Below are 26887 nucleotides of genomic sequence, written 5' to 3'. Positions count from 1 at the left end.
AAAGGCCCCACCAGCCGTTTGGTGGCAGGCCTATTCATGCTGGCCATTAGTATTTTGGAGATAATGTCACAGAATTAATTAGGGACACGTCTGTGTCCGTTGCTGTGTGAAGAGAAGCCGTCCGAGCAGCCATTGCTCTGTCTTGAGCCAGAATTTTCCATCTTGACTGATTTCAGTCCATTCATATGCAAATGGCTCACGACACATTCTGGCTCACACCTCTCACCTCCAGATTGTTAACCCCCCACACCCACCGCCATACTAAACGGGTGTAATGCATTGAATTCCCAATATGATGTATGAATATATGAATAAATCCATTCAGGATAAGACGTGGCTGGTTGGTGATGCCGGAGGCTGTGATTTATGGTTGATGGAGGAAAAACTGTTGTGACTGACGTCTGTCTTATAAAGGACATACTACTTGCTGTATATATTTGACTGTACATATAGAAAAAGCAAAGTTATACAAAGACTACAATCATCAGCAGGGTAAAATACAGACTAGAGACAATAAACAAACCGGTGATTGAAGTAGCAGCGACATTAGCATGCTGCTTTAAACCCAGAGCCTCTGTAACTCTGTTCAAGGAGAGGTCCGACTATTTTCACATTGACCATGAAATATTTTTTCAGTGTCTCCAGAACACATCTGTCAGATAATCGTTTGCTGCAAAGCTAACGTCCAGGCATTTAGATTTGGTTTTGGCCTCTTACAATCTCGCTCCAGACTCCATATACAATACCTCAGAGTTGGAAAAAGAACAATGAAAGTGGAAGAATAGAAGTGGGTAGGGGACACGGAGGAGTCTTGTTTATGGGATTGAAACGAGTTGATTTTCTGCGGTACAGTTCCTTCTAGCATAGTGCAGATGGTGCAGCACAGACTGGCCTGGCTAAGAGCAAAGGGAAACTGGGTCTGTGTTGAACTCAATGCTGGGGGATGGAAAAAGCGAGGGCCCGGAGCTGCAAACTATCCGACTAAAACGAGGTCTGCGCCGTGGTTTGAGCCTGACAGAGTTAGTGTCCAAAGGAATTGGGCAGAAAATGTTGATTACTCCAGAAACGAGCATTTGTAAGAATTCTATGTCCTTTATGTAGTCTGACAAATGGGACAGGCTCAGGTTTACCAAGTCTCAGGTCACACGTCAGTTAGTACAATGAATAAAAAGCTTTATCGGCGTAGCAACCGCAGGCAAATCTTTAGGGAAGGGTCAATTAGGCAGCTTATATTGTAAGCACTTGGTTAGTCAGGAGAATCTGACACTTGGAGGAGGAGGGATACGTGTGATGAATTTCTGCCGTGACGAGCAGGGGAAACCTGAGCTTGGAAGAGATCCAGATGGAAGCAAGCGGAGACTCATCTGAGTCAGAGCCGGAGCTCTTCTGAGTGAGACTACCAAGAAATGCCATGCTTTTACGAATAGATCCACGTCTAAACAGTATGTCATAGTTTAAATGCCGACGTCATTTGAATGTTGGGGCGTGGGGGGGTTCTTCCCTTTTGGAATTAGTTGTCTTTTGTAAAATGGCACAATTGAGAAAGCGACTACATTATCATCCAGTCATTATCGTCGGCGTGCGTACGGCTGTACATGAGTGTAAACAGCCCATCTGTCCGGCTCCGGCTGCAACCAATCAAGCGGCTGAAGCCTTCTGTCTGCGGCAGAGGGCTGCTAAGTGATTAATGCTTCGCGGGGTGGTCAAGTGCTACGCTCAGGACCACCGCGGGACACTCGAGCGTGAAAGCGGCCGCTCGGATTTTAGCCCGTGGCGCTTTGACAGCGGGCAGTGGTGCGAGAACTCCTTGGTTCCACCACGCAAGTTGCTGAGAAATCAGGTTAAGTGGAAATTAGAGAATCCGTCTACGTGCAGGTGCTTGTTAATCAATTCCTCTCTGACCCCCTGCGGTTCGTGGGCTAGAAACCAAAGCAGGCATTATTCTGTATTCTTTTTTTTACACAATTCTCAGCATCTTCCTTCCAGCGTCCTGATAGTAGCCGTGCACTAGAAGATCCTGTAAATGTGTGTTTTCCCACTGGCCCACTTTGGTGGCTTCCCTGCTCGCCACTAATGCAAATGAGGTCCTGCCGTCCTTTGGTAATCACTGCAGAGTCTCTTTAAAATATAACACCATGGCAGCACGCGCTGTGTCCTGTACGGTATGGACCTAAGGGAGCTGCTCGTTGCTGAGGACGGGACCGTCGCTACGTCGTTCCTGGACTGGTTTGTCCTCTCTGCTTCTTCATTAGAGCTTGAGACAGATGGACGCCTTCACACAGCACTACTGCAGCAACACCTTTAACTGCCTCCGTGCTGTGCTATCATACAGTAATTAGATACGTCTTACTGAATCGGTGACCTTTAGCTGGAAACGCACACCACAGTGGGGGGATGATACTTGACTGCAGCAGGTCCATTATCATAATCAGCCCAATGACCACGGTTGGACAGTGATGCCACTGTAATGACCCTGACCTCTCTCTGGTCCCTTTGCAGCCTCCTGCAAAAAGAAAAGCCTCACCAAACTTGTGTTGAGTAAATAACGAGGAGATTTGTTTAGAAGCAACTTGTGCATTTAAAAATGAAGTTCATTAGAGACCTGATTCACAATCCAATGGGTATTCAACCCGACCATCTCATTAATCAACAGCTGAAAGGCGCTGCGGGCTATTTTGAAAGCTCACATTTTGTTTGCGTAGCGGCGTGCCTGCATTCGTGGAGCTGGATCCTGGCGCGCGGCTCCATACTGACGCAACCCGCTCTCCTTATCAACATGCCGAAGCTTGATTGTTAGGTTTGTGTGTTCACTTGAAGATGTGTATGTACTGACATTCCCGTTGTCTCTCCCCTCCCTCCTCCTCTCTGTCGCTGCAGGTGTGCATTGTGCAAAAGAGGGACACGGAGAAGATGTACGCCATGAAGTACATGAACAAGCAGCAGTGCATAGAGAGAGATGAGGTCCGAAACGTCTTTAGAGAGCTTGAGATCCTACAGGAAATTGAACATGTGTTTTTAGTGAACCTCTGGTGACTATCTCATGTTTTTACACTTTCCGTGTGCTCTGCTCTGCCTGTGTCAGTGGCCTGCTTGACCTGTCTGTGATGTCTGTCTATGTGCTCGCAGTAGACACGCGCATGCTCACGCTTGAGATTAGCTGCAGGCCTGAAGTAGATGTAGACTCTGCAGATATGGTTTTTATTGTTGCATGCATTTTTTTCATGCGTTTAGAAAGAAGAGCCGAGTTGGAGCTGAATCTTCTTCCAGAAACCAGAAGCTGGTCGTTTTAAAAAACAAATGACACCAGATGGCTATTTTTGGATATTAATTCTGAATCTGAGCCCATGAAGCACACATTTGATAATTACTGTGGTTTAAAATGACCTTACTCCTCCCTTGAGTCTGATATGTGGGTGAATGGAAGGCGCTTTCATTATTCAACACTCATCTCCAAGCGGGACAGATTTCTAAATGTAATTGGGGACCTGGCACGGCATTCACAGCATATTACACAAAGCACTTTACTCCTCTGTAATTGGTAGAATGATACTGCACGTGCTTATCTTTTTCCAAACCGTCACTGGCAGATTATTTAGTTATTCACGCGTCCGTGATGCATCGATTAGAAGCAGATAGTGAGAAGATGATTCCAGGCCCGGGCTCGTTCGCGACCCAGCGCAAGCGATTCAAGTTTAATCCACGGGATCTTTTTTTCCTGCTGGAGAAGCCGCTCCGCTAAAACAAACTGAGGGAATTTTAATGAGCATACAGTAGCAGGCCTGTGTATTTTTTATAGTATAATTCCCTGCAGGAGTGTGTGACTGCCAGAGCCTTCTGTGTTCTTGTTTTCCGTGTGCCGTGCGGCTCGGCTCTCGTTCTCTCGTAGTCAGCATCCAGCAAAATTTCAATCGCCCGTTAATGGCAGAGATTTTAAACCGTATCATCGTGGCTACGTGGGTATGAGAAGCTTCGTGCTTCATACCTCCTTTCCCTGCTTTTTCCAGTAGGTCGACTCCACAGAGATGCTCTCGCTCCGCTTCCGTCGTACATCAATGTACCACTCTGCTAATGGTTCCACAGGCTGCTGTTAGTCTTGAGCCAGATAATCCACCTGCTCCTGCACGAGACCGGTATCGTTGTATGGTCTGTGGCTCTAAAGCGCGTTTACGCTTTATCTTTTCAAGGATCTGAGGAATCTACTGCTCTGCTGGGGTTTTTCTCACCACACTGCAAAATAACAAAGCGGAGGGTCGAGCAGCTTCCTGCAAATCTAGTGGGATCATGTCGGTTAAAACTAGCAGTGGATTGTCACTGTACATTCCCGGTACTTTACCTCAGTTGTGTGTGTTTAATGGATCCTGTGGATCAGATCTGTAGATGGCAGGATCTCCCACTGCCATTAGATGATGTGACAGCAGAGAACATCAAACCGCTGTGTTTGCATGCAGCTGCTACTGTACAAGTGTGTCGGTGCAGCATGCACGAAGCAGCTGTGTCGCCTCGTCGTGTCATAGAAAATTGGAAACAAATGAAAACAATTTATTGTAATTCATCTATTTTACAAATCGTCAGACAGTAGGAGCTTGACAGGCTTGGCTCCGAGCTCCTCGGGTAACGGGCTTTAATACAGGATGGCCTTAAAGAGCATCTGCAGCCCATCCATGCGCAGAATACTAAAAAATGATATGCTCGAAGAATGTATAATTCAAGGAAAGTTCTCCTCAGGCTGTGGAGAGCAGAACAGCGCAAGAGATAAAATAAATCAATTTATAGCTGAAGTCTATGGTGCCTTTGTTATTTCTGCCCCAGTTTACTCAGACACCTCATGTGCATTTGTGTGTGACAGCTTTCTGACGTGTTGCAGCCGCATGCCTCGTTTCATTCCGCCGCTGCTTGACACGGCATCTCAGCTTGGGCACGTAATGAGATAGGACTGACGATGAGCCCCTCTTCATCCTCCAGTCATCTGTCTTACTCTAGAACGACTAAAGGGACAAATTGCTTCGGGACGTGGGTATGTTGTTTAGCTGATTCCCTGTAGATTAGACATTTGCATGTATCGATATTGTTGGGTTGTCAAACAAAGTGTTAGGAGCACTGGGACTTGGTATTTGGGCACTTCAGAGCATTAATAATGGATGTACAATAGACTGCTGCTGCTGGGGTTTTGGGGAACTGCCTGTTTTTAAACGTAAATAAATAAAGCATCAGACTGATGAGAAAGTTTTATTGATAAAGTGTCGGTATGAAAGCGTAGAGACAGAGGAACAGGAAATCGCACCGATCAGCTGTCAGACACAGTGATGATGCAAAGGAAGTACTGATGTTGGCTGGTTTTGTCCAATAGCGGATGTACAGCCTAAGAGCATTGGTGAGGTTTTCCGCCAGCTCTCACAGCTGTCTCTGGTTTTCAACGGCTTCATCCACGTCTCGGGAGGAAATTCATTAGGAGGCAACTTGCGAAAGCAGTGCCTGAATCCTGTCAGCTGGTTAAAGGCCGCTCCAAGCCGGGCGAGCGTCGCGGTAATTGCTGCGGCGACCGTTCCCTCGCCGCCGTGGATGCGACTCGTGGGAGTCCAAGGTGCGCCGAATGGATTAGTTCGTCGGAGGAGAAATTAACTATCATCTGCTGCGCACACACACAAATCCCTTGGAGGGATTTGCGACGCACGAGGAGACGCCAACTTCTCCTTCCTGTGACACATGCGCTGGGGTCACCTCTGCCCGCCCCCGAAAGCCGGGAATAACGAGCGCCGAGGCCTGGCGATAAATTCCACCCTTTGTTCTGAGAAGTGCACGGCGTCATTCATAAAAGCGGCGTTTCTCCTTGAGCGTGACATCACCACAGACACCATCGGCCCTTCTTTCTCCCCCAAGGCCTTGCGGATGGCAGTGGTGAATCACGGCCAAATGGACCCTGGCTCATTTCTGCTGAACGCAGGGTTGTCGTTAGAGCGTGTGAGCTTCAAACACAGTCCCGCGGGATCGTCTTAAAGGATTTAAAAAGGTTTCAAAACCAAAATAGTGGTGAGTCATCTCGAGAAGCGGCATGTGGTGCTTTCCTGTTATTGTCCGTTCCCTTCACCACCATCGAAAAGCAGAGCGAGAGGAGCTGTGAGGATGGATGCGTTGTGTCCTGTTCAGCCTCCATTAGGAATATTGATTTTAGGCCTGGATGGAATAAGGCCTTAGGAGGCTATGGAACAAATTGGCCTCTACACCCCGAGTCAGCAGTTATAACAAGCTTCCTGAAGCGGCCTATCCTTATATCATCCTCAGAAGTGGCCACATAAAAGGTCATCACTCCAAAAAATCTGTTGCTCTAATATTTCACTTCATCCAGATCGCTGTGCAACGAACTTGCAGCCTTGAAGGACTCTAGGTGAAACTGCCCCCTGCGATACGTTTATGAAACTTTTTTGTAGGACGTAGCTTCCAGAGTGCACCTTGCGAAAGCAGGCCAGTGGCTGGAGGACGCCGGGAGGAGAGGCAGCGTTCACTCAACACCATTGTTGCAGGAATCCTCGGGAGAACGTGAATGTCTTGTGATTGAGTCGCATGGCCAAACTGCAGCAAGTCTATGTGTAACATCAACTTTATGTAGGGCACCGAAACTTGGCGAGACCGACTGGAGCCAACAGAATCCCAGTCTCTGGTCTCTCTCTCTTTTTCTCTGCTTCCTCAAAACAATTCTGCTCCTCCACTGTCCTGCTCTTCGCCTCAGTCCTCCCTACCTCCCCGGGCTCATTTGTCTTTGTGGCCTGATTTTTTCAGCCTGTTCTTCCGCTCCTTCCAGCCGGCTAACCTTCATCTCTTAGCTGCTGTGACTGTCGCATACAAGTTCTGTCCTGGCCTTTCTACTTGGCTTCCTCCTGGTTTTGGACAGTTTTTCACTCTTAAGGCCGACACACAAATTCAAAAATTTGACTTGCGGCTCCTCTGTCATGAAGCACATGATTGGATAATAAGCTTTGAAAAGGGGAGTACGACACCATGAGACCTACATACTGTTATTATGTGGCGAATAAAAAAAAACAAAGTGATCCTTTTGGATATCTGGACATTTAGCTCTTCACAAAGAATTTGTAGGTCGTCTTTTGCTTTTGAACTGATCCATAAACCCTAAATCATCCCGATACCACTGCATCTTTCAGATCTCATTTCTTTCCAGTCTTTTACAACCCCTGTTGCTTCACCTTTTCCTGAATCACAAGAGAGCATTATTTTAGAACTGCCAGATGTGTGGACCTTATATTGTGTTTACTTGGAACAAAGTGTTCACATAAAATAGGGGAATGAAATTGTCTGTGTTTCTGCTCTCATTGGCGAGAGTCTTAAAGGTGACAGGGCTTGTCAGTGCTGGGGCTTTCATATGCTCCAGTTGTCGGGCTGTGTCTGACATTTCCTTGTCACCTCACTGAATGCGGGGAAGGAAGTGACAACCAGGCCGAGCTGCTGCCGTCTCTCTCTCGCTCTCTCTCCTCTTAGGAACCCAGACATGTCTGGGGTGGATCGGGAAGACTGTTTTGTGGAACACCAAGATAGCAAGTTCTGCCTCGGAGGACGCTCATCTGTCAACCGGATACCGGGACCCAGCGTGTTAGAATGAGGTGATAAAAAGGTGACATTGAGGAATCCCTGCCAATGGCCGGCAACGTCCTGGGGCCAGCCATCTGCTGGAGTCACTGTGTTTTAATAGGGGGTCTAATCTTTCAAGGGTCAGGACAGGCTCCTAGATGTTGTAGATGTTGATGTTGAAGAAGAGACAATGGGAAGTCCAAAGTATTTTTATGTTAATACAGTAATACAATGTTTTACCCATTCTCCAGCCTGTCCTCGCTAGCCCATCACGTGAATGTCCAGGCCATTACATCAATGAATCTACGTGGCATTTAGGAAACCACCAGTGCTGCACATATTTTTTCCCTGTGTGGTAAAACCACCAACCTGTGAATGAGATGGAGGGATTTCTGCTCCGTAGCAAAACACCGGAGCAATTTCTCACTTACAGAAAGGCAGTAAATTGTGCCCGAATAGCAGCCATCAGAGCTTTCCCCTGAGTGTTCAGAGCCAGCCCTGGAGAAACAGAGGGAACCTGCTGCTATAAATACCAAAGTATTGAAGGTTTAATGTGACATTAAAAGAATCATCTCAGTGGCAGCCACAGTGAAGCAAGTTTGATGCCAGAAATCGCCAAGGATCCGTTTATGTTCCACTGCTGCCAAATGACACCGAACCATTAAGGTATTATTGTGCCATTAGTTTTCTTAGGTGGAAAATGAGGTTAAAGCTGCTCGACTCTGTTCTGTTTCTGGGGCAGAAATTGTGGAGTGTTTCAAAACCCCATCAGATCACTTAGAGGCTGTGTTTTAATTTGATGTGCACGATTACTAAGCCTAATTGACAAACCTGCTCAGAGGACCGTGAACGGCCTTCAATTAAGCCACATGAAGCAAAAATGGGCCATTTTTAAGTTTTCGCTCGTCAATCACCTTCTTCCCCTTTGTTGCCAGGATAATGGTGGCGATTTGTCTGGTACTTCTGATAAATAATCTACATTATTAATGGAGGGTACAGACTGGTTTAGAAGACGGGAGGATTCGCGGAGGGCATGTTCTGCTGCGCTTCTACACAGACAGTGTTTGACCTTGTGTGGGCGTTTATACAGATGCATGTGCTTGCAGATGTCTTAACTGTGAACGCTTGTGATGCCTGTGATATCGCTGCTGCATGTAAGAGCCCACAAGCCAGGCGTCCTCTGTGTGCTGCCCGTGTGCTCAGTCTTTGTCCTGTTTGTTCAGCGTGTTGATCCCTGTTCAAACCGCACAGTGACTATAGGCTCCGTGTGCTCCCTCTCCCGCCCCAGGTACTCGTTCCAGGACGAGGAGGACATGTTCATGGTGGTGGACCTCCTGCTGGGGGGGGACCTGCGCTACCACCTGCAGCAGAGCGTCCAGTTTAGCGAGGATGCCGTCAAACTCTATCTCTGTGAGATGACGCTGGCACTGGACTACCTGCAGAGTCAGCACATTATCCATAGGTACAAACAAAGACATTTGATTTAAGGCGTCTGGCAGCTCTAAGACCTTTTCAAAATATTATGAATGTATGAAACATTCTCATCCAGTTTGCGTCTGTATCCTCTTTGCTACAGCGCAAATAATCTGCAATGTCTGTCTTTAAGCTTTTTCTTAAGCTTGAAAACATGCTAATTATTTTTGTCTTCATTATTATCAGCAGTGAATAATTAGTAATGCAGCTGTCTAAAAAAGTCTTTATCATGCACTGACACAACTCTGACGATAGGTTTAGAGCCATGTCTGCTGGTTTGGTTCAGGATCTTTGGTTCGTTGTGTTTTCGCTTCTGTAGCTGTTAGTGATAAAATTGATGGGAAATTAACACCAAAGTGTATTTGAAAAAAATCCAAACCTCTTCGCGTCATGTTTGCGTTCTTAGTTTATCAGATCTGCAAGTTGCAGTGTCTTCGTGCTGTAAATGTGATCAAATACATCAGAGCAGTGCTTATATTTATTGTAGCCTATTCACTCATCTCACCTGAGGTCTCTGTGACCTTAATAGCTGGGATCGCATCTCGTCAGCTGCCACTACATTACTCTTGCAGACGACCTACAGCTCTGCAGAGACACTTGTAAAGTGGGTTAGTCATGTTTTTACTCTGTCTACAGAGTGTTTTCAACAGTCTGTGTTTCCTCTATGACTTAGCTTTCATTTAAAGACACATAAGAAATGATATGAAGAATATGCATTTGCATTGCTTTACAGTACGTAGCTATAAATAACCCGCCGACTCGTTCTTGTAATCGTTCCGATCCATCATCTTTAACTAGGGTGCATTCGCTGTCCGCGGCTTTTTGTCCATATATGCTGAGAGCAGCAGTAAGTGTCTGTGCAGTCCAGTAAGTGAAAGAGCTGGCTCCCTGCAGGCTGCAGATTTAGTGCCACAGATGGCTGCAAAACAGTTTGAACCTTGTTCCAAACCTCATTTCAGATACGTCCCTTCGCTCAAACAAATACTTAGAGTAAGGTACATGAAAGGACTCATGTCTACGCGTTACGTAAAAAGCTGGAGCCCAGGCGCGCGCACACACACACACACACACACACACACACACACACACACACACACACACACACACACACACACACACACACACAGGAAGTTGAATCCGCATAAAAACAGGGCAAAAACTCTTAAAAAGTTTTGAAGGTTTTTATTTAATTTATTTTTTATAGTTCACTGCCTGGTTGCCTGGCAACCTCATAACGAAGACAAGACCCCATTATCTCATTATCTTGATAATCAACAATATTTAACCATTCTTTTAATTACTTTTGCACACGTTACACATGTAGAGTACAGTACACACAAGTGTACGCACACACGACTCATGTATGTATAATAATTGACATAGGGTCAATATATATACATTATATAACCTCACCGTCTGTCTTTACGTCACGGAGTGAGTTACTCAACACGTTTACTGTGTGATGGGTAACAACTAAATAGCCACTACACTGCACACACGCTTCCTGCTGCATCTTCTCTTTCCCTCCAGCGTTTTCTCCTCCTTTATTTATCAGCAACTGTTTTGACTTTGACACAGTTGTGTCTGCGTTCAGAGCCTGATCCAATCCCTGGGTATCCGCGGTCGTCTCCAGCTCTACCATTTGGTTCCACCCTGTAAGTTTTTGACAAGAGAATACTATACAATTATTTTGTTGCACCAACTGAGCGAAGAAGGGTCTCCGGTCTCCTAGCAACAGTCGGCTGCCACCATGCCCAAGGATGTAAAATTAGTCCTATGAGAAGAAAGGACGTATGAGTGGGGAGTTTCCCTCTCTCTCTTCCTTTCACAGACCACAGGGTCGCTTCTTTCATCATTATCGTATACTCCACACATTAGCGCTTCTAGTGCACCTCGTATAGGCGGAGGCTTTGTCTCCTGAACACAGTTACATGGCAGATGACATTACAGTCAGCTTAGGAAACAACCAGCATTGTTTGGGGTGCGTAGCTGCTCTCCGTGGACCACGTGTGCCGTCCACACCACCGTGGCATGTGGATGGGCTGGGAAGTGCATGTGAGCCCACTGCATGGATGCTCAGTGGATGAAACGTGCAGACGAACCTCCAAAATGTCTGGGATTCACACATGCATCGATCAACAATCACCTCCTACAGGCCAGGGAGTCCTCTACACAAACCTGGACTACACACAAGATTTAGTTTGTGATATTTGATTGATAGACTCTACTTTTGTTTTCAGAGACGTCAAACCAGACAACATCCTGCTGGACGAGCAAGGTAATCGCCGGCGTTGGCTCCACAACTGGCACGGCCCACAGTCTACAAAATCTGAATAGTTTCATCTGAGTTCCGCCCTCTGACTATCCATTTTCATGCTGTCGAGCCAATCTCCGATCTTGTCTCTTGTTAAACTCAAACTGTCTGCAGATTAGAGTCCATTTTCTTTCTCCGGTGCAATTTCAAATTTCTACTTCCTGCTGCTGTGACCGAATGTGTTTTATGCTCAGGATCTCACCATAACTATCCAAGTACTCAGTGGTTATCTCTTTCCATCAGTCCACATTCTGCTTAAAAGTATTTGACGCCGTTTACCACGGTGCCATTTCTGAATCATCATTGCTTTGACATTTTTATCTGGAAGTGTCTGCTACCAAAGCTGTCTCACTTCATCTCAAATTTAAAGCTGCTGTCGGTCAGAGTGGATCTCTGGCTTCTCCGTCGGTACCACATGTGACAAAGACTCCCTCCTAGTAAATTACAGAAGAATCTAAGAGCTGAACCTGTCATCCGTTATTATAATCGGTGACGAATGCCCAAACACTAGCCCATGAGCAACTATTACTGGAATGATTGATTTCTACTACTTTGAAACGTTTCCTTTTCAAGTGATCAGAGGACATTTGATTAAGCGTGCTGAAGTACAAATGGCTTTTGTGTGTGTGTCTCCTCAGGTCACGCTCACCTGACAGACTTCAACATAGCAACAATAATAAAGGACGGAGAGAGAGCCACAGCCTTAGCTGGAACCAAGCCCTACATGGGTAACAGCGTCTTATTAAGGGTCTTTGTGTTGAAACTGTCTCATCTGCCTCAACTAGATTGAAACTGACAATGAGTGCGATTGAGAAGCGCAGAATGGGAATGGTTTGCAAGCGCGACAGACAGATTCTCCATCCTTATGCCGCCCGACTGATTCTTATCAGCACCGTAGGAGCTGCAGCTTAATCAAGTTGCACAGGTAGTTCGCTCACATCAAGGTGGCGCATTATTACAGTTACAAGAAGGGTGGGTTGTGTCCCCCAGCACAGACGTGAGCGAGAGAGCGAGCGAGAGAGAGAGCGATCACAATGAGCAAGCGCGACAGGCGTGAGAGGAAAAGCAGAGGCCGCGGTGAAGTGGTGCTGCCTCGTGGAGCATGACCAGTTTGGTGGTGGGCCAGCGAAGGCCAGGTGTGTTCTCTGAGGACCTCTGTGACGTAAACGGCACCACCATCAAAGCCTCAGAGCGGTTGTCGGACCCAGCAGAGTGTGAAGGCAGCTTCTCGATGATCAAGACGTCGGTGCCAATGACGGGCCCTCGTGTTCCCCTTCGCCTCCAGTGAATCCAAATGAGCAGAACTCCCATGATCTATGACACATTGCTGTTAGATGATGCTAGACTCTTCAGCAGAGACACTGTCTCTGTCTCAACAGACAGAAAGTCATCGCTTTGGGTGTTTATTTGTGAATAGCTGATTATTATTCTGTGATTATTGAGATCTTTGGTGGTCGAAACCGTCACTTGTCTGTCTTTGCTTTCAGCCCCAGAGATCTTCCAGTCTTTTATAAGTGGAGGCACAGGCTACGCCATCGAAGTGGACTGGTGGTCGCTAGGGGTGACGGCCTTTGAAGTGCTGCGTGGATGGGTAGGCCACGATCGGCCTTTCTCTCGGGTGTCATTAGGTTTGCAGAAGTAAACAGCCTGCTCTCTTTGTCATTCTCTCCCACCACCAGAGGCCCTATGACATCCATGCCAGCAACTCGGTGGAGTCTCTGATTCAGCTCTTCAGTACAGTAAGTGTCCAGTACAACCCAGCCTGGCCCAAGGACCTGGTTTCCCTCTTAAGGAAGGTGAGCTACACATACAGCATCATATAGAAATAATATTGAGGACAGTATAATAAGGGAGGGGGAGGAAGGAACAGATGATGCAGGTACTGTATGGGGACGGAACTGGAAGGAGGGAGGATCAGCCAAGACCCTCAGGGCAAAGGAGACGAAAAGCGACAGATGGGGATCTGAAAGATGGAGGCACAGCAGCAGGAGCCTGTGTGCCCACCAGTGTAGCGCTGCTCATAATATTCATCTTCACTTTTCTTATGGGTGAGAGACCTGTCAGTTGGATGAGTTAGCGCTATTCCTGCCGCTTGAATGCGATATGTTTTCTGAGCCTTATTGTGTGTCAGCATGTTGTCATTAGAGGGGAAAGCGATCTCCTCGCTCCCCCTTCCAGTGCTTCTTTAGTGATTTTAAGATAAGGTTGTAGACTGAGCAGGGGGAAATGTATATGTATGGGGGGGGGGTCACATCCGTGCATGTGCTCTGTGCCTGAGTGTTGTGGACGGAGCGCTGGTCTCTTCCGCTCCGCTGCTGATCGATTACCGTGTTTGGACTCCACTGAGACAGACCTAAACTGGCCCTGCAGGAGGAGCTGAATCAGCCTCTGACCGGCGGAGGGGGAAGTGAAGGCGAGGGGAGAGAGTTCACATGCGACCGCGCTCTCGTTTCCATCGTCCTCACGGAGGTGGGGAATGAAAACAGATGGCATTAAAACGGAATCGGCTCTGGTTTTATTTCCTCGCTGCAATGAGCTGCTGAACCCGTTCATTCTCGTTTTGAGCGCTTTAATTTGAATTCCTACCTGATGAAAGGCTGGTTTGATGAAACAGTGCCCTCTGTTGTAAAAGCATCTATTGGCAAGTGGAGCTGTTCCTCATTTTACACACCGACATTCTAAAAGTTAAACCTTCACATCAGCATTGTTTTTTCTGTCGTACTGTCAAACTGACACATGTCACAGCAGGAAACATGTGCAGGTGTAATTGAAAGCATTCAAAATAGCAGCTCTTTATTTAGGTGTGGGAGCTCTGGGGCTGCGGTGCATGTGATGTCACCGCTGTCATGTTGTTAACCTGGACGTTGTTACATTGACAGATATAAACATATACTATATATAAACAATGTAAACCTCAAAATTCTATATGTTGAATAAACTTGTTCACAGCTCCTAAAGTTATTGTGTGTCGATCATCAAGGCTGCGTTTAGTTAATGTTCCCCTGAGATCCAGTGTTTTCAGAGGACACACACACATCGAGGAACACAGGCTTTTAGGCTTTTGTAACGTTTGCTCAAACTGAATTAGTCACACACAGCTTTTTGGGAAACAGTTATTAGAAACTTTAAACTCAGACAGAAAGAAACAACATCACATTTGAGTTGATACGACCCACCCACAGGGAAAGGTCCTGACTGGGACAGAGGAGCGGGCTGTGAAGGTGATATTGCTGCTTGGAAGGTGACAGTGATGTGCGTGTGGCTTCCTTTCAGCTGCTGACAGTGAACCCAGAGCATCGTTTCTCCAGCCTGTCTGACATGCAGGCGTCTCCCTACCTCGCTGATGTCAACTGGGACGCCGTGTACGAGAAGAAGATGGAGGCCGGCTTTGTTCCTAACGTTAGTGTGAACAGAGCAGAAATAGACAGATGCGAGGCAGATGGTCACACATTCCTTGGGTGCTGTATCTGATTTTATAGTTTTAAAGTTCCCCCCTGTGATTCTGTTTCCTGCAGAAAGGTCGCCTTCACTGCGACCCCACCTTCGAGCTGGAGGAGATGATCCTGGAGTCGCGTCCGCTTCACAAGAAGAAGAAGAGGTTGGCCAAGAACCGGTCTCGAGACAACAGCAAGGATTCACAGTCTGTGAGTGACAGTGGCTCTGGACAATATAGACGGATGTCTACGTTTTTGTATTTCCCATTATTAAATGCTGCAATTCGTCTTTGTTTCATTCGATCTTTGAAGTTTTATGTGAGTTAAACTGCTCTTAATTTCAGGCAGTGTGCGTAAATTTGAGCAGAGACAGATTAGTTCATGCTTCAAGGTTAATGCCCAGACAGCGCTGTGTTTTTAGGATCAAGACCCGGTTGCCTGGCAACTGCTTGTTGCGAATAAATCGCACTTCAGATGTGGTACAGATGAGAGAAATGTGTTAATGGTGCTGGTGCTACAGTTTGTAACCTCTGGAGAGAGTCGAGCCAGCTGACGGTAGCAAATAAGTTCTGAAGTGTTCTACGCCCACAGAACACCTGTTGGCCGCTCCTACTCAGTGTGAGTGTGGTGGGTTTGTCTTGGACGACAGTTACAGGTCCAAATATGAATCTGTCCAATATTCTGTAGTCTAAATAAAAACAAAACAATTGAAACTAAAAAGGTTCAGAGACACCTGTCTTAATATTCTCCACGCTGCCTCTGTATCTTGAATAAATGTTTATGGGAAGCAGCCTGTTCCCATCAGACAGTCATCATGACATCACAGTTACTAATGTCAGTCCTCAATGTGTTTGTCACATTTGGCCGCATGTGTAACAGTATCGGGGTTATGAGACTTGGTGTGTGTGGGTTCAGCTCAGTGTGTGTGTGCTGCGTTATTACTGAGATTATTAAATTATGAAGCCTTCAGTGCTGTTGTCATGGCCTCAAGTGCTTTCGGAAATATGAGCTTCTATTTTTGTCTTGGGCCAAACATCCAATTTGAGGAGGGCTCACAAACAATTCATGACTAAAAAGAGCAATGAAGGCGAGGAGAGAGGGGGGAGTTGAGGGAAAATATGTTTTCGCCCCAGAAGTCACAGCTGACTGATTCGAGCCGACGTCGGTTCTGATGTTGTTGTTGTTGTTGATGAGGACGGTAATGATTTCTCGCATGTTGCTGCCCGCAGGAGAACGACTACCTACAGGAGTGCCTTGATGTGGTGCAGCAGGAGTTCATGATCTTCAACCGCGAGAAGTAAGAGAACACGAGCGCCGCGGACCATCTGCGACTCACACTGAAAGCAGAGTGTGGCCTGTTTATGTACCGACACCATCAGGAAGGTTTCTGCTTCAGGGAAAATATCACCATAATTATTACTCATGGTCGAAGCTGGCTGTGTTGGCTTTGGTTGTGGTGATATACGTCCGTGCTGCTCAGGCGTCTGTACATGTGATACAGCAGGACAGTAAAGTTGCTACAGCTCCAGTGTTTTGGGTCCCAGTCGTCCCACAAACACCAACGTGACCCTTTGCCACCATTCTCACTTCCAAGTAATTTTGGCAGATTTCACTTCCGTCTGTGATGATCGTTCCATTCACTGCTGTGTTCTGACATCTAAGCAACTACTTCAGGGAAATATCACCAGAAGTGATAGCCCAGAATTACCAAAATAAAATCCACTTGTGCAATAAACTATGGGTTTTGTTCCATAACAAAGCCAAAGTTATATTTCCCTCACTTGTGCTTAAACAGCGACAGACGCTAAAGCGTGTGAACGCTGAATGTTTATCGTGATGACCAACAAGAGGATGAGACGTCCAGCACCGCTGAATTAACAGCCTGAGGGCGAATTAGTTCATTGTTTTTTTTTTACCGGCTCTCATGTTAAAAGCTCCAAATGCACCAGTTTGAATGAGACAATGTGACTCAATGGCAATTCCCAGAAATAATTGATAGCCCAGTTAGCGTATGCAAAGTCATGTTCCCGCTCGCAGGAGCGAACGCACCCTGGAGCGTCGGCGGCGCGTATGACAGCGGAGGGAAGTTAAAACGCTAACTGTCGCAGTGCTGAGCGTGAAGCCGAGCCGCTGATACTCATTCATGTTTACTGTAATACAAAACGGATGCGGAGCAGCCGTTCATCTTGCAGGAGAGCCCTGCGTTTCACTTCTGGATATGCAAATCATACATTCAAGAGACAGGCTCACCCCGCTGTAAATATTATGCAGCTACTCTTCAGTGTGTGTCACTAGATTATGTCAAGTGCATCACAGAGATAAAGAATGTGTTTTGACGGAGATGTAGCAGTTCCGTGCTCCTCCAAATTATTGCCTCATTCATTATTGACCAGCTTCTGCCACTGCAGGCTTCTGTATGGGAAAATGGAATTAATGATAATCTATTTATAACGGAAGCCGTAAAATCTAGAAATATGCAGATCGAAGATGAGTCCAGTATCACAGGCTCAACGTGCTGCTGTTTCCATCTGCATGTTAGGCCTAATACATTTCTGAGGGACAAATGTTTTAACTGATGAATGTGACAAATGTCTTGTTTCTTTGTGCTCATCTTATTTTGTTCCCTCATCCGTCCCAGATTGAAGAAGCGTCAGGAGGAGGGTCAGTCCGAGGCCGGAGGCGATGACGTCAGCGCCGACGGGGACGGAGAGGCCGAGGCCGGGGCCACCGACGACGACGCGCCGGAGCCAGAACCGGAGCCGGAACCGGAGCCGGAGCCCGAGTCCTCCTCCAAACGGAGCATGTGCGGCTCTGTGTGCTCGTCCCCCGGCAGCTGCTAGCGCCGCGGCGCCTCCCGGCGGTGCTCGCGGGTCTCTGTGGCCACTGCGGTGCCAAAAGATACACTCTCACCTCTCAGCGCAGCGGGGGCGACGTGACGCACAGCAGGACCCCAAACGTCTCCGGGCGTTCCCCTTTTTTCCCTCTCTTACTTTCTGTAGCATCCTTCGGGTAAGGCGTGAATGAAGCAGATTTACAGAGAGCCCCCGTCGTACTTGTACCATCCGCCCTAGAGTAAGCTCTAACTTCTATGCAATGTTACAGTATAGCATGACAAACAACGCATCACTTAGGTGTTAGGTGTTCAGGAGCATGACGACATCCTGAGCAATCGCAGCCCACTGGGTTGGTGGGACACGTCCCCTCTCAGCCTTCCTGTTGAAAACCAAGTGTGGGGAAACTCAAATATTCAACAGACGCTCGTGCTCGGTTGCTGCTGTCGCCTGCGTCTTCAGCTCCCTCTCCTCCACAGCCCCGTTTGTGGCCCGGTTCAGAACATTCTCGTGCTCCTGGAGACGACGGGGCTGGGTTGATAACTGGACGCAGCACGGGCCAGGATGCTAGTTGGAGTCCTTCCCTCTGAGTTAGCGAACGCTTTCCCCGAGCTTATTTTAGGATAAGTGCTGTCATTCGTGGCAAACCAGTGCAGCCGTCGGGGTGAATGGTTGTCGCTGTGTCCGTAACAGTTGCTAGGTGTAGAACAGTGTTTAATCTTTGCACCGTGCTCTGATGCACAGAGCATTGAGCAACTGCCCCAACTACGAATCACCAACCACCTCCTCCTCTAAGAATCGTGTTGTTTCACTAGGCTTCATCTCTTAAGTACTCAGTTTGTACGAAGGTCGTGTGGTGGGGGCTGTACAGTATAAATGTGTAGCTGTGCCCTCTTGCTCTTTTAAATTGTATAGATGAACTAGTCTATTACTGTCATAGTGATAGTGGTTCCATTAAGGTGGGCCCATAAATCCCAGTCCTAACCGCTGGGAACATGTAGCAAATGTCCACCTTAAAACACTAAGGCCTCATAAAAATGAAAAACCCTGTAAATAGCTCAATGTGTAGGGTCTTAAACTCGCCACAGTTTTATGTGGGGACTGCGTTACTAGACATAGAAACTCAAGGAGGAGCCAGGCGCAGCGTTCTGCGGCTTCGCTCTGCTCCTCCTCTCCAAGTGTGCAGGCACAACTTGTAGGCAAACTATGCCAAAGCTTTTCTACCATTTGCATAACCATTTCTAAGGAACTTTGAGTGTGTGAACATGTGTCTCTTTTTCCCAGGATAACATGGGGGGGGTTGCACTTATCATTTATATGACCATAGTATGATAACATGATAACATACTGTATGAATTATCTATTTCAGGTAAGACGGGAGTTTCACATCTAAGGCATTTGGGGAAATTAGCCTGTTTGCTGCCTTTTAAAGAAATAAATCCTGCTACGACTCGTCTGCAGGGAGCTGGAGCTGGCGGTGATTAGCCGAGTTCTCTAAGGACTTAGAAGATCCACCTAACGGGGTCTAAAGCTCACTAATTGGCACATTGTGTTGTGTGTTTAATCCAGCCACAGCCAGATGCAAACGCTGCCCTGGACGCACAGAAAAGGCATTTTTGGCAAATTTTATTTGTATTTTTCAGGCTTTTACCAGTGAGCAGAGCTCCTGGTGGTTCAGCATTATGGCTGGCTCAGCGATTTGACCCTCCTCTGTAATGCTGAGCTAAGCAGACGAGACAGTGGTGTCCGTCTCATCCTCAGAGAAAGCAAAACAGTGCGATTTCTTGCATCCTTAGACGTTATGATTAGATGCAGACGCTTCTCTAAGCGGTTATAAAGTGGCATCTGTCCTAATCTACAGTATGTGATGAATAATCTCAAACCCTTTGCTGTTTTTCTTTGCTTTTTGCATGTACATCTACAGTATAAGCCTATTTTTATTTTTTTGCCGAAGCCTGGAGCGTGAGCCTTACCGCCTGATTTGTGCATGCACGAGCTTCTGGTAATAGCGTACCTTGATGCTCACCTGATGACCGACGCGGTCCAGAGTCGGAGTATCAGAGAGTGGCCTGCATGACTGTTCCTGGACAGTTTTTTTTGTGAACTTTAAACTGTACAAAAGCCGTATAATCCCAGTGTTACATGGATGGCATGATAGTCTTAGATGACACGCAGTACCTTTTGGCGTCCCGTCGGTCGGCTCGACGATTCGTTCTAAGTATACGGGCTCGTGGCCTTGGTGTGTGTGTGTGTGTGTGTGTGTGTGTGTGTGTGTGTGTGTGTGTGTGTGTGTGTGTGTGTGTGTGTGTGTGTGTGTGTGTGTGTGTGTGTGTGTGTGTGTGTGTGTGTGTGTGTGTGTGTGTGTGTGTGTGTGTGTGTGTGCGTGGATTGAGGTCAGCAACTCCGTGTGATCCTACGGTGTGACTTAAATGTTGCATTATTGTCTGCAGTGAGGGAAGAAGAAACGGGAACTGGGGCAGGTTTTCATTTCACCCCAGCGCAGGATTTGCTGCATTATTAAAACCCTGAATGTCTGTGCAAAGGGAAAGCTCAGTTATTTCCAACAAATTCCCTCTACTCACCGTCACATTCAGCATCGGCTTGAAGTGTAATTACACGGTAATCATTTGTAAATCGTTACAGATGGGTTTTGGTTCTTAATTGAAGTGTAGCTTCGCTCTAAGTTGCAACACTTACTACAGTTTTTTCCCCATTTATTTCTGGCTGTTGGTGATTTTTCTTAATTGGACTGTGCTTGCAGATTCTCCTGACATGTTTCTTCATGTGTTAATGTTCTGGATGCCGTTAGGTGTTTTCAACAAAGGCTTTGTGCTAGTGTTTGACCAGCAGCAGCATGTCTCCTATTCAGTCTTTTCCTGACCAGTGCTCTTGAGGTGTATCATGCTGTAATGTCTGAAATCATTCTGAAACTCAGTGCCCTGTGGAGAAAAAAAATCCAGAAGAAAACGTGATCTTTGCCTCTTATTTCCTCTTTGTGATCTATTTTGCATTATCTCGTGCTGCAAGATTTTTACAGGGGGACGAGTGAAAGCCTTGTTAGTACTAACTGAAGCTGCGCCGTGTGTTTCAAACATGCTGCTTTACCTGCTTTGATAAAGAAATAAAACTCTTCCTGGACCTTTCTGTCTTCTGTCATTGTTACCCAGTTACACAGTTTGTGAGCAGACAGCAGGGGGCGATAGAGAGCAGGGTGGGAATTGCACAAAAACTTTCAATGAATTGAACAGGAAGTCATGGGATCAACTCAACTCAAACATAGACATACATGATAATTTCCTAGTCATAGAAACGTCCAGGTAACATTCAGGAGCCTTGTTTCTGTGTAGGTTAATTTAATATTTGTCCTGGATCATCCAGAATGTCCACAGCTGTGTTTCCCATGTTGTCCAACAGTGGGCGCCACTCTGGGGCTTCAATGGTGTCCAGAAGAAGCGCAAGCTCCGCCTCCAACTTCTCAACCGTGTCCTCCACTTTCTGCCCAAAACACAAACACAACACATTTGTGGCAGGTATATGACACATTTATTACAAATATATAAATTATAACATCAATTATTTGTGTGTAATTAATAATTATTTATATGAGTAGGATCATTGACCAAAAGGTTGGTTTCTCACTCAGACAAGGTGCAGTGAGACTGAAGACGCCATTGAACTGACATCCTTGAAAGGAAATGCTGAGGATGTGTTTTATTTAAGCCGGTCTTGGATAGAAATCGGACATCTATTGACAAAGCTGACAACACTAGAGGCTCGTGTTGTGTTGTTGCGGAAAAATCACCTTCTCCACTGCATCGATGCGGTGGTGAAGGTTAGTGTGATCCTGACAGGCGCTGGAACGCACGGCTCGAGGCCGCAGGTCGGGCTCGGTGCCTGAAACGACAGATCATGTGGATTCACAAAGTGAAGGCTCAACCCAACAATGTCTAAAAGGCCTCTGATGCTTTATTAGGACTGAAATTCGTTTTACCTGGTTGGATTAGAATAAATAAAAAAGTATCAGAACATATTCCTTGAGTTAGTAACATCACAGGTTTCACTGCCTGTTGTTGGTTGAGTTTGGCCATGACTGACATTATGGGTGACTTTATGTTCAGAAACAGCGGGACGCTGGAGAAACAAACCAGCTCCACAGAGGCCCTACCTTGCATCCTACTAGACTAGATATAGTGCAGGTGAAGAGCCTGTGCATTACCTAACAAGTAAATTAATGAGCCAAAGCCCTAGTTGGTCCACATAGCTCATCTTCCTCAGCTCCCCAAAAGTCAAAGTCTGCTCAGACCTTTAAGTCACACCGTCTGATCTCCATAAACCTTCTACTTTTCTGCAGACCGCAGAACCCCCCCCCCCATATGGAACAACCTCCCTGCTGACACATTGTTACTCTGCGGAGCTCTTTACATCTGAAACCTCAGGATTTTCCCTTAGTCCAGTCATGGTCAGTCGGGCCTGTTAACGAGCCTGTGGTATTTTCTCTAAATATTAAATCGGCGTTTTAACCGTTCATTTCTTTCTCCCCCTCCCAAATCCATTGGAGGCAGATTGTTCCTGCCGTTTACCCTCACGGTTGTGTTTCCAATTATCAGTTTTCTCTTTGAAGCCGTCGCGCTGGAACGGAAGCCTGCGTTCTCTCCCAGGACACCTTCTCAGTGGCTGCGGGCAGAGCTCCCACAGAAAGCGTTTGTACTTTGTAAATGAGTGAACTCTTCAATCATTTAGCGAGCGCTGGCAGCGGTGCTGTTGCAGTATTCAGATGAAACACTTAGAGAATGCAGGCAGCTAGCGTCGGGACTCAGCATCAATGATACGGGAGCTTCTGCAGAGTCACGGCTTGGTCGTGTGCCAGTGTGTTGGGAGCTTAAATACGTAAAGTAAACACTCAGGACATTTTGAACGTTTTCAGCTCCCAAGCTGCTATTTTTGTTTTCTTGAGGTTAAAATTATTTCTAAATTATTATTATTCAATATTAAATTATTATTGAATTACCATCTGAGCTGTGTGTGGCCACTCAAGGCTGTTCCTCTTTTTTGTTGGACAAACCAGGCATTACTGTACGCTTGGTGTCACTTTACTTAACATTTGGCATCAATGGCCTCTGGAAGCACAGAGAGCTACTGGAAAAGATATATATTTTAAAAGTCTTTCCCAGTGTTTATGACCTAGATGCACGTCGTGGGTGGAGAACACTGTCCTCCTCTTTGCCCTGTTTTCATACACATTAATCGTATTTAATGGATTAGTGTGGATGAAAATACACTTTAACAGTAATGACGAGAACAATAAATAATCACCTAGAAGAAAGCAGCGAGGCATTTAATCTGTGTCCGTTTAAAACACGGTCACACAAGATTATGCAAATTATGGTCAAAACGAGTTCTGCAAAAACAAACACAAGCGATTCATAATTGAAAATAAAAACCTTCTTACATGTGAAATAGACTGAAAGATTATCATACAAATACAGGGATATATGTAGTCAGGACATTCTGGCCCCATTGTGTTCCTTAAGCCTTAACTCTGTTGTGCCTCAGCGTCAACATTAACCCAGGGAACCGTTGGAGAAGCTCCATCACGCGGGCAGGAGGCTCGACAGGTACGAACGAGCAGGCGAGAGGGCCGCGGAGGAGGACGGAGGGGAGAAAGCAGGACCACGTCTGGTGGATCGTCACCAACACATAATCAAACGTCTGCAAAACATATGTCAGCCTCGCGCGCAGGCACCGGCAACAGTGTGCGATCAAAACGCCGGAGTCCCAGCAACCACATCCTTTAACGCAACGTGCTGCTGGTTTAGCAAAAATAAAAACATGCATCGGGGACTCCAGATCTGGTAAAAACCGCAGCTGTGCTCGCGTCTCCACGCACAGGCTGATGTTTGTGATGGATGTCTCACAGACGGAGCTGGAGCTGCACAGTCTGCAGATGTGATTAACATGACACATGTTAAGCTGCTGTAATGTCAGCATCCTGTTGTTCTTTTCCATTTTCCAATACAGGGCAGTGTAAGTGCTTAGAATCTGACATTTCTAAGTATTTCCACACCCACAAGTCACCATTTAACCTGACTGAGTGCTGGGAGAAGACTAATGCAGACGCACGTCCACTCCTCAGAAAAGCATGTGGCCGACCAGCGGCTTGAGCTCCGAGGCAAAGGTTCTGCACACCACGTCCCTGCACCTCCACACCAACTCCCACGAGACTCCTGCACCGCTGCGGAGCTGCTCACAGCACGTCCCGTGGGACTTTAATAATGATCCTGAAAGTTAACACGTCAGGCTCATTTCATTTATCAACACACTTGAGGGCAGCTGCCCGTCCGCGTGTCATCCTCTGCACGTTGGGGAAGTCTACGCAACACTAAGGCAAAAAAAGTCAAACCCAAAGCTGGTTGGAACTATAAAATGAGAGATAACTATGAAAAATAGATCAGGTTACAGCTCATCCGAGCTCACCTTCACTGCCAGTCGTCCACTGGCTGAGAGATGAGGGAGCGTGTGAGCTACTGACAGCAGAGGCCTGACTAACGTGAGCTCAAACAGTGAACCAACTAAGTGCATACTGACTAGTACGTCACACAGGTTTGAGCTCTGTTCCTTGAGCTTTTGTTCCTTTTTTGCTTTGACTTACTTACTTTACTAGAGCTGCTCCAGGAGAGACAGCACAAGGAAAAGCCAACACAGAAACAGTGCTCCGAACTCCACGACTCCACCCAAGGACAGAGGTGTGTGTGTGTGTGTGTGTGTGTGTGTGTGTGTGTGTGTGTGTGTGTGTGTGTGTGTGTGTGTGTGTGTGTGTGTGTGCGTGTCTGTGTGTGTGTGTGTGTGTGTGTGTGTGTGTGTGTGTGTGTGTGTGTGTGTATGTGCGTGTGTGTGTGTGTGTGTGTCTGTGTGTGTCTGTGTGTGTGTGTGTGTGTGTGTGTGTTTCTCTCGCCGCTGTGCTAACCTCGCTCCCTGCAGGAGAGCAGGAGTTTACTGGAGTGTAAAATTGAGAAGTCGGTGCAGGTCAGAGCATCCTGTTCGCAAGAACACGTTTCCTGCAGACCGAGCGCCGACCCGACAGACTCAAAGCGAGGCAATAGGTGAGAAATGAGGGTGCTGCAACTCAGGAATGTCTGAAAAACTAATGAATAGTTTGTCAGACCTGTGACTATGAATCAGTTAGCGACGCTATGTTAATAAATCACTTGTTCCTGATTCAGTCAAACTGTAGAGTCAACTGATTTATGGCCAAATCATCCTGTGTGTACTTGTGTATCTGAGCTTGTAAATGGTTCTCATTTCCCATCTGGCTTCACTTTTTGGACGTCCTCATGGAAGTTGGACTAAGTAATGTTCTGGTGCGTGTTCTCTGTGCTGCACTTGGCCATTCCTCCACTATGAAGTCAGTGTTATTCACACTCGAGGGCCTCGCTGGAGGATCGGCCACATTTTTTGGGTGAATTTCCACAGGATTCTTTTTAACACTGGTACACACTAGAACCGCTGGTGGGTGAACAGGACGGACGAAGGAAGGAGCGATTGTTAGAATGTGCGATGACAGCACCTCCGTCAGAGTAAGAGGAGCCAGAGCCGCGGCTAAATCAGTACCAGATGTGCTGGAACATAAAAAAAAGCCCTAAACACAGACCGACATTGATGTTCAGCTTCATGTGTGTTCGTTCACCCACGTCGGTGTAATCTATAAATCTCACTGTAGCGCAGAACAGCACATTTTCTCGGCATCGACCTTCAAGTCGCTCTTGGCGCTGACCACTCATCTGCTCAGCTGTCCCGTCTGACCTCTGACCCCTCGGCCTCACCCATCTGCGTCAAACGACGTCCACCCGCCGTCTCTTACTGTACCTGCCAGCGCGGAGCCAATCAGGAGGAGGAGTATCCCCACGGAGGACGCAGGCGGGCGCATCATGGTGAGGAGAACGAGCCGGTGAGCAGCCGGAGACAAAGGCAGAGGAGCGTGAGCGAAGAAGTGGGAGTCCTAATTCGGAACCGGGGATAAAACTGAAAAGAACTTGCCCTCTATTCGGTCCCTCCCAGAGTCGGTTGCGCCCAGTTTCCTAATGAAAACATTAACTGTAGAACAAAAAGGCTCAGTATCTGGGAGGCGGCAGGAGGGATGTGATGGGGAGGAGACTAAGTTTTCACAACAGTCTCAGAAAAAACAGCTTTCAGACAAATCTAAAAAGAGTGGACTTCACCGTGTTCATACTCTGCTTCAGTATTTCAAAGTATGACTGAAGTAAACAACATCTCGTCTATTTGGTTCCATTTCTGGTGCTCTTTTTTTCAGATAAAATCATGAGAAGGAAAAAAATATGTCCAGAGGCTGACGAGGTCCTTCTTGGAAAATCAGATCTGAGTTTCTTGTTCAGCAGGAAGTTGGAAAAATCAAAATCAATTTAGCAGCAGAGAATGCTCCTTGTAATCACATTGATTGGTTCCTGGTATTCTCCCTTTTTCTCACACACACACACACACACACACACACACACACACACACACACACACACACACACACACACACACACACACACACACACACACACACACACACACACACACAGACTGAGACAGCCAAAGACTATTACTGTACATAGCAAACGTGGTTATCTTTTTTAAGCCAGACTGTCTTCAGCCTCTTAAGCAGATCTGCAGGTTCAACAGCAGAGAAAAAAGGAAAGTGGAGGGTGAGAGAGTGAAGGAATCACTGGGGAGGAGGAAGGAGCTCAATGCTTAATTTCTAATGTCACATACAGTATTAAGCAGCTCTTTTCTTAAATTTACTTTAAATGGAATTAAAAAAAAGATAAAATAATTTATTTTAAATTGGACTTAAAATCCTCCCAGCCCACATGGGGAACGGTCCCGCCCTTGTACTGTGGTGCTATGGGTTCAGTGTGTCGTTCAAGGACATTTCAGCATGACTTGGGGAAGCCAGGAATTGAACCAGCACCCCTATCACTGGTGGCCAACAGCTCTCCCTCCACGTATGCTGTTAAATGATTGCCTCTGAGAGACACACATCCCATTTTGCTCCAGCCTGATATTAACTAGCGATGCGCGTCAAAGTTCACCCGCCCGCTCCCTTCAGGTGCTGAATGTTAGTTGAAGTTCAGGCGGCAGACAATCGCCGTGGCAACGGGCGTCAGAGGATCATGGCGTCCCGGCGCCGGCGTCACGCTGGCCCGTGGTGTGACTGGCTGCTGGAGGCGAGGTCACCTTCTGCGTCTATTTGTGCC

The 26887-nt window shown here is 46.8% G+C and overlaps 1 protein-coding gene across 4 annotated transcripts in view; it reads left to right on the top strand.

Moving 5' to 3' along the window:
* LOC114870612 (serine/threonine-protein kinase 32C-like) overlaps nt 1–20769 on the top strand; it is a 46365-nt gene extending 25596 nt beyond the window's left edge. The window contains exons 2-13 of one of the 4 annotated variants that reach the window (XM_055502363.1): nt 2878–2961; nt 3232–7610; nt 8867–9040; nt 11292–11329; nt 12004–12093; nt 12853–12956; nt 13045–13161; nt 13736–13834; nt 14639–14764; nt 14881–15009; nt 16029–16096; nt 17438–20769. In XM_055502363.1, coding sequence (XP_055358338.1) covers nt 7606–7610; nt 8867–9040; nt 11292–11329; nt 12004–12093; nt 12853–12956; nt 13045–13161; nt 13736–13834; nt 14639–14764; nt 14881–15009; nt 16029–16096; nt 17438–17639 — 1152 coding nt within the window. In that variant the 5' untranslated portion in view covers nt 2878–2961; nt 3232–7605 and the 3' untranslated portion in view covers nt 17640–20769. Of the gene's footprint in view, nt 1–2877; nt 3030–3231; nt 7611–8866; nt 9041–11291; nt 11330–12003; nt 12094–12852; nt 12957–13044; nt 13162–13735; nt 13835–14638; nt 14765–14880; nt 15010–16028; nt 16097–17437 lie in introns of all 4 variants that reach the window. The other 3 variants (XM_055502361.1, XM_055502362.1, XM_029175481.3) reach the window with 3 other exon arrangements.
* The last annotated feature ends 6118 nt before the right edge of the window (nt 20770–26887 follow it).

This window comes from Betta splendens, chromosome 15, assembly GCF_900634795.4.
Source record: "Betta splendens chromosome 15, fBetSpl5.4, whole genome shotgun sequence".
In the NCBI taxonomy this organism is placed as follows: Eukaryota; Metazoa; Chordata; class Actinopteri; order Anabantiformes; family Osphronemidae; genus Betta; species Betta splendens.
Note: the sequence above shows the minus strand (reverse complement) of the source record. Positions and strands in the feature narration are given on the sequence as shown.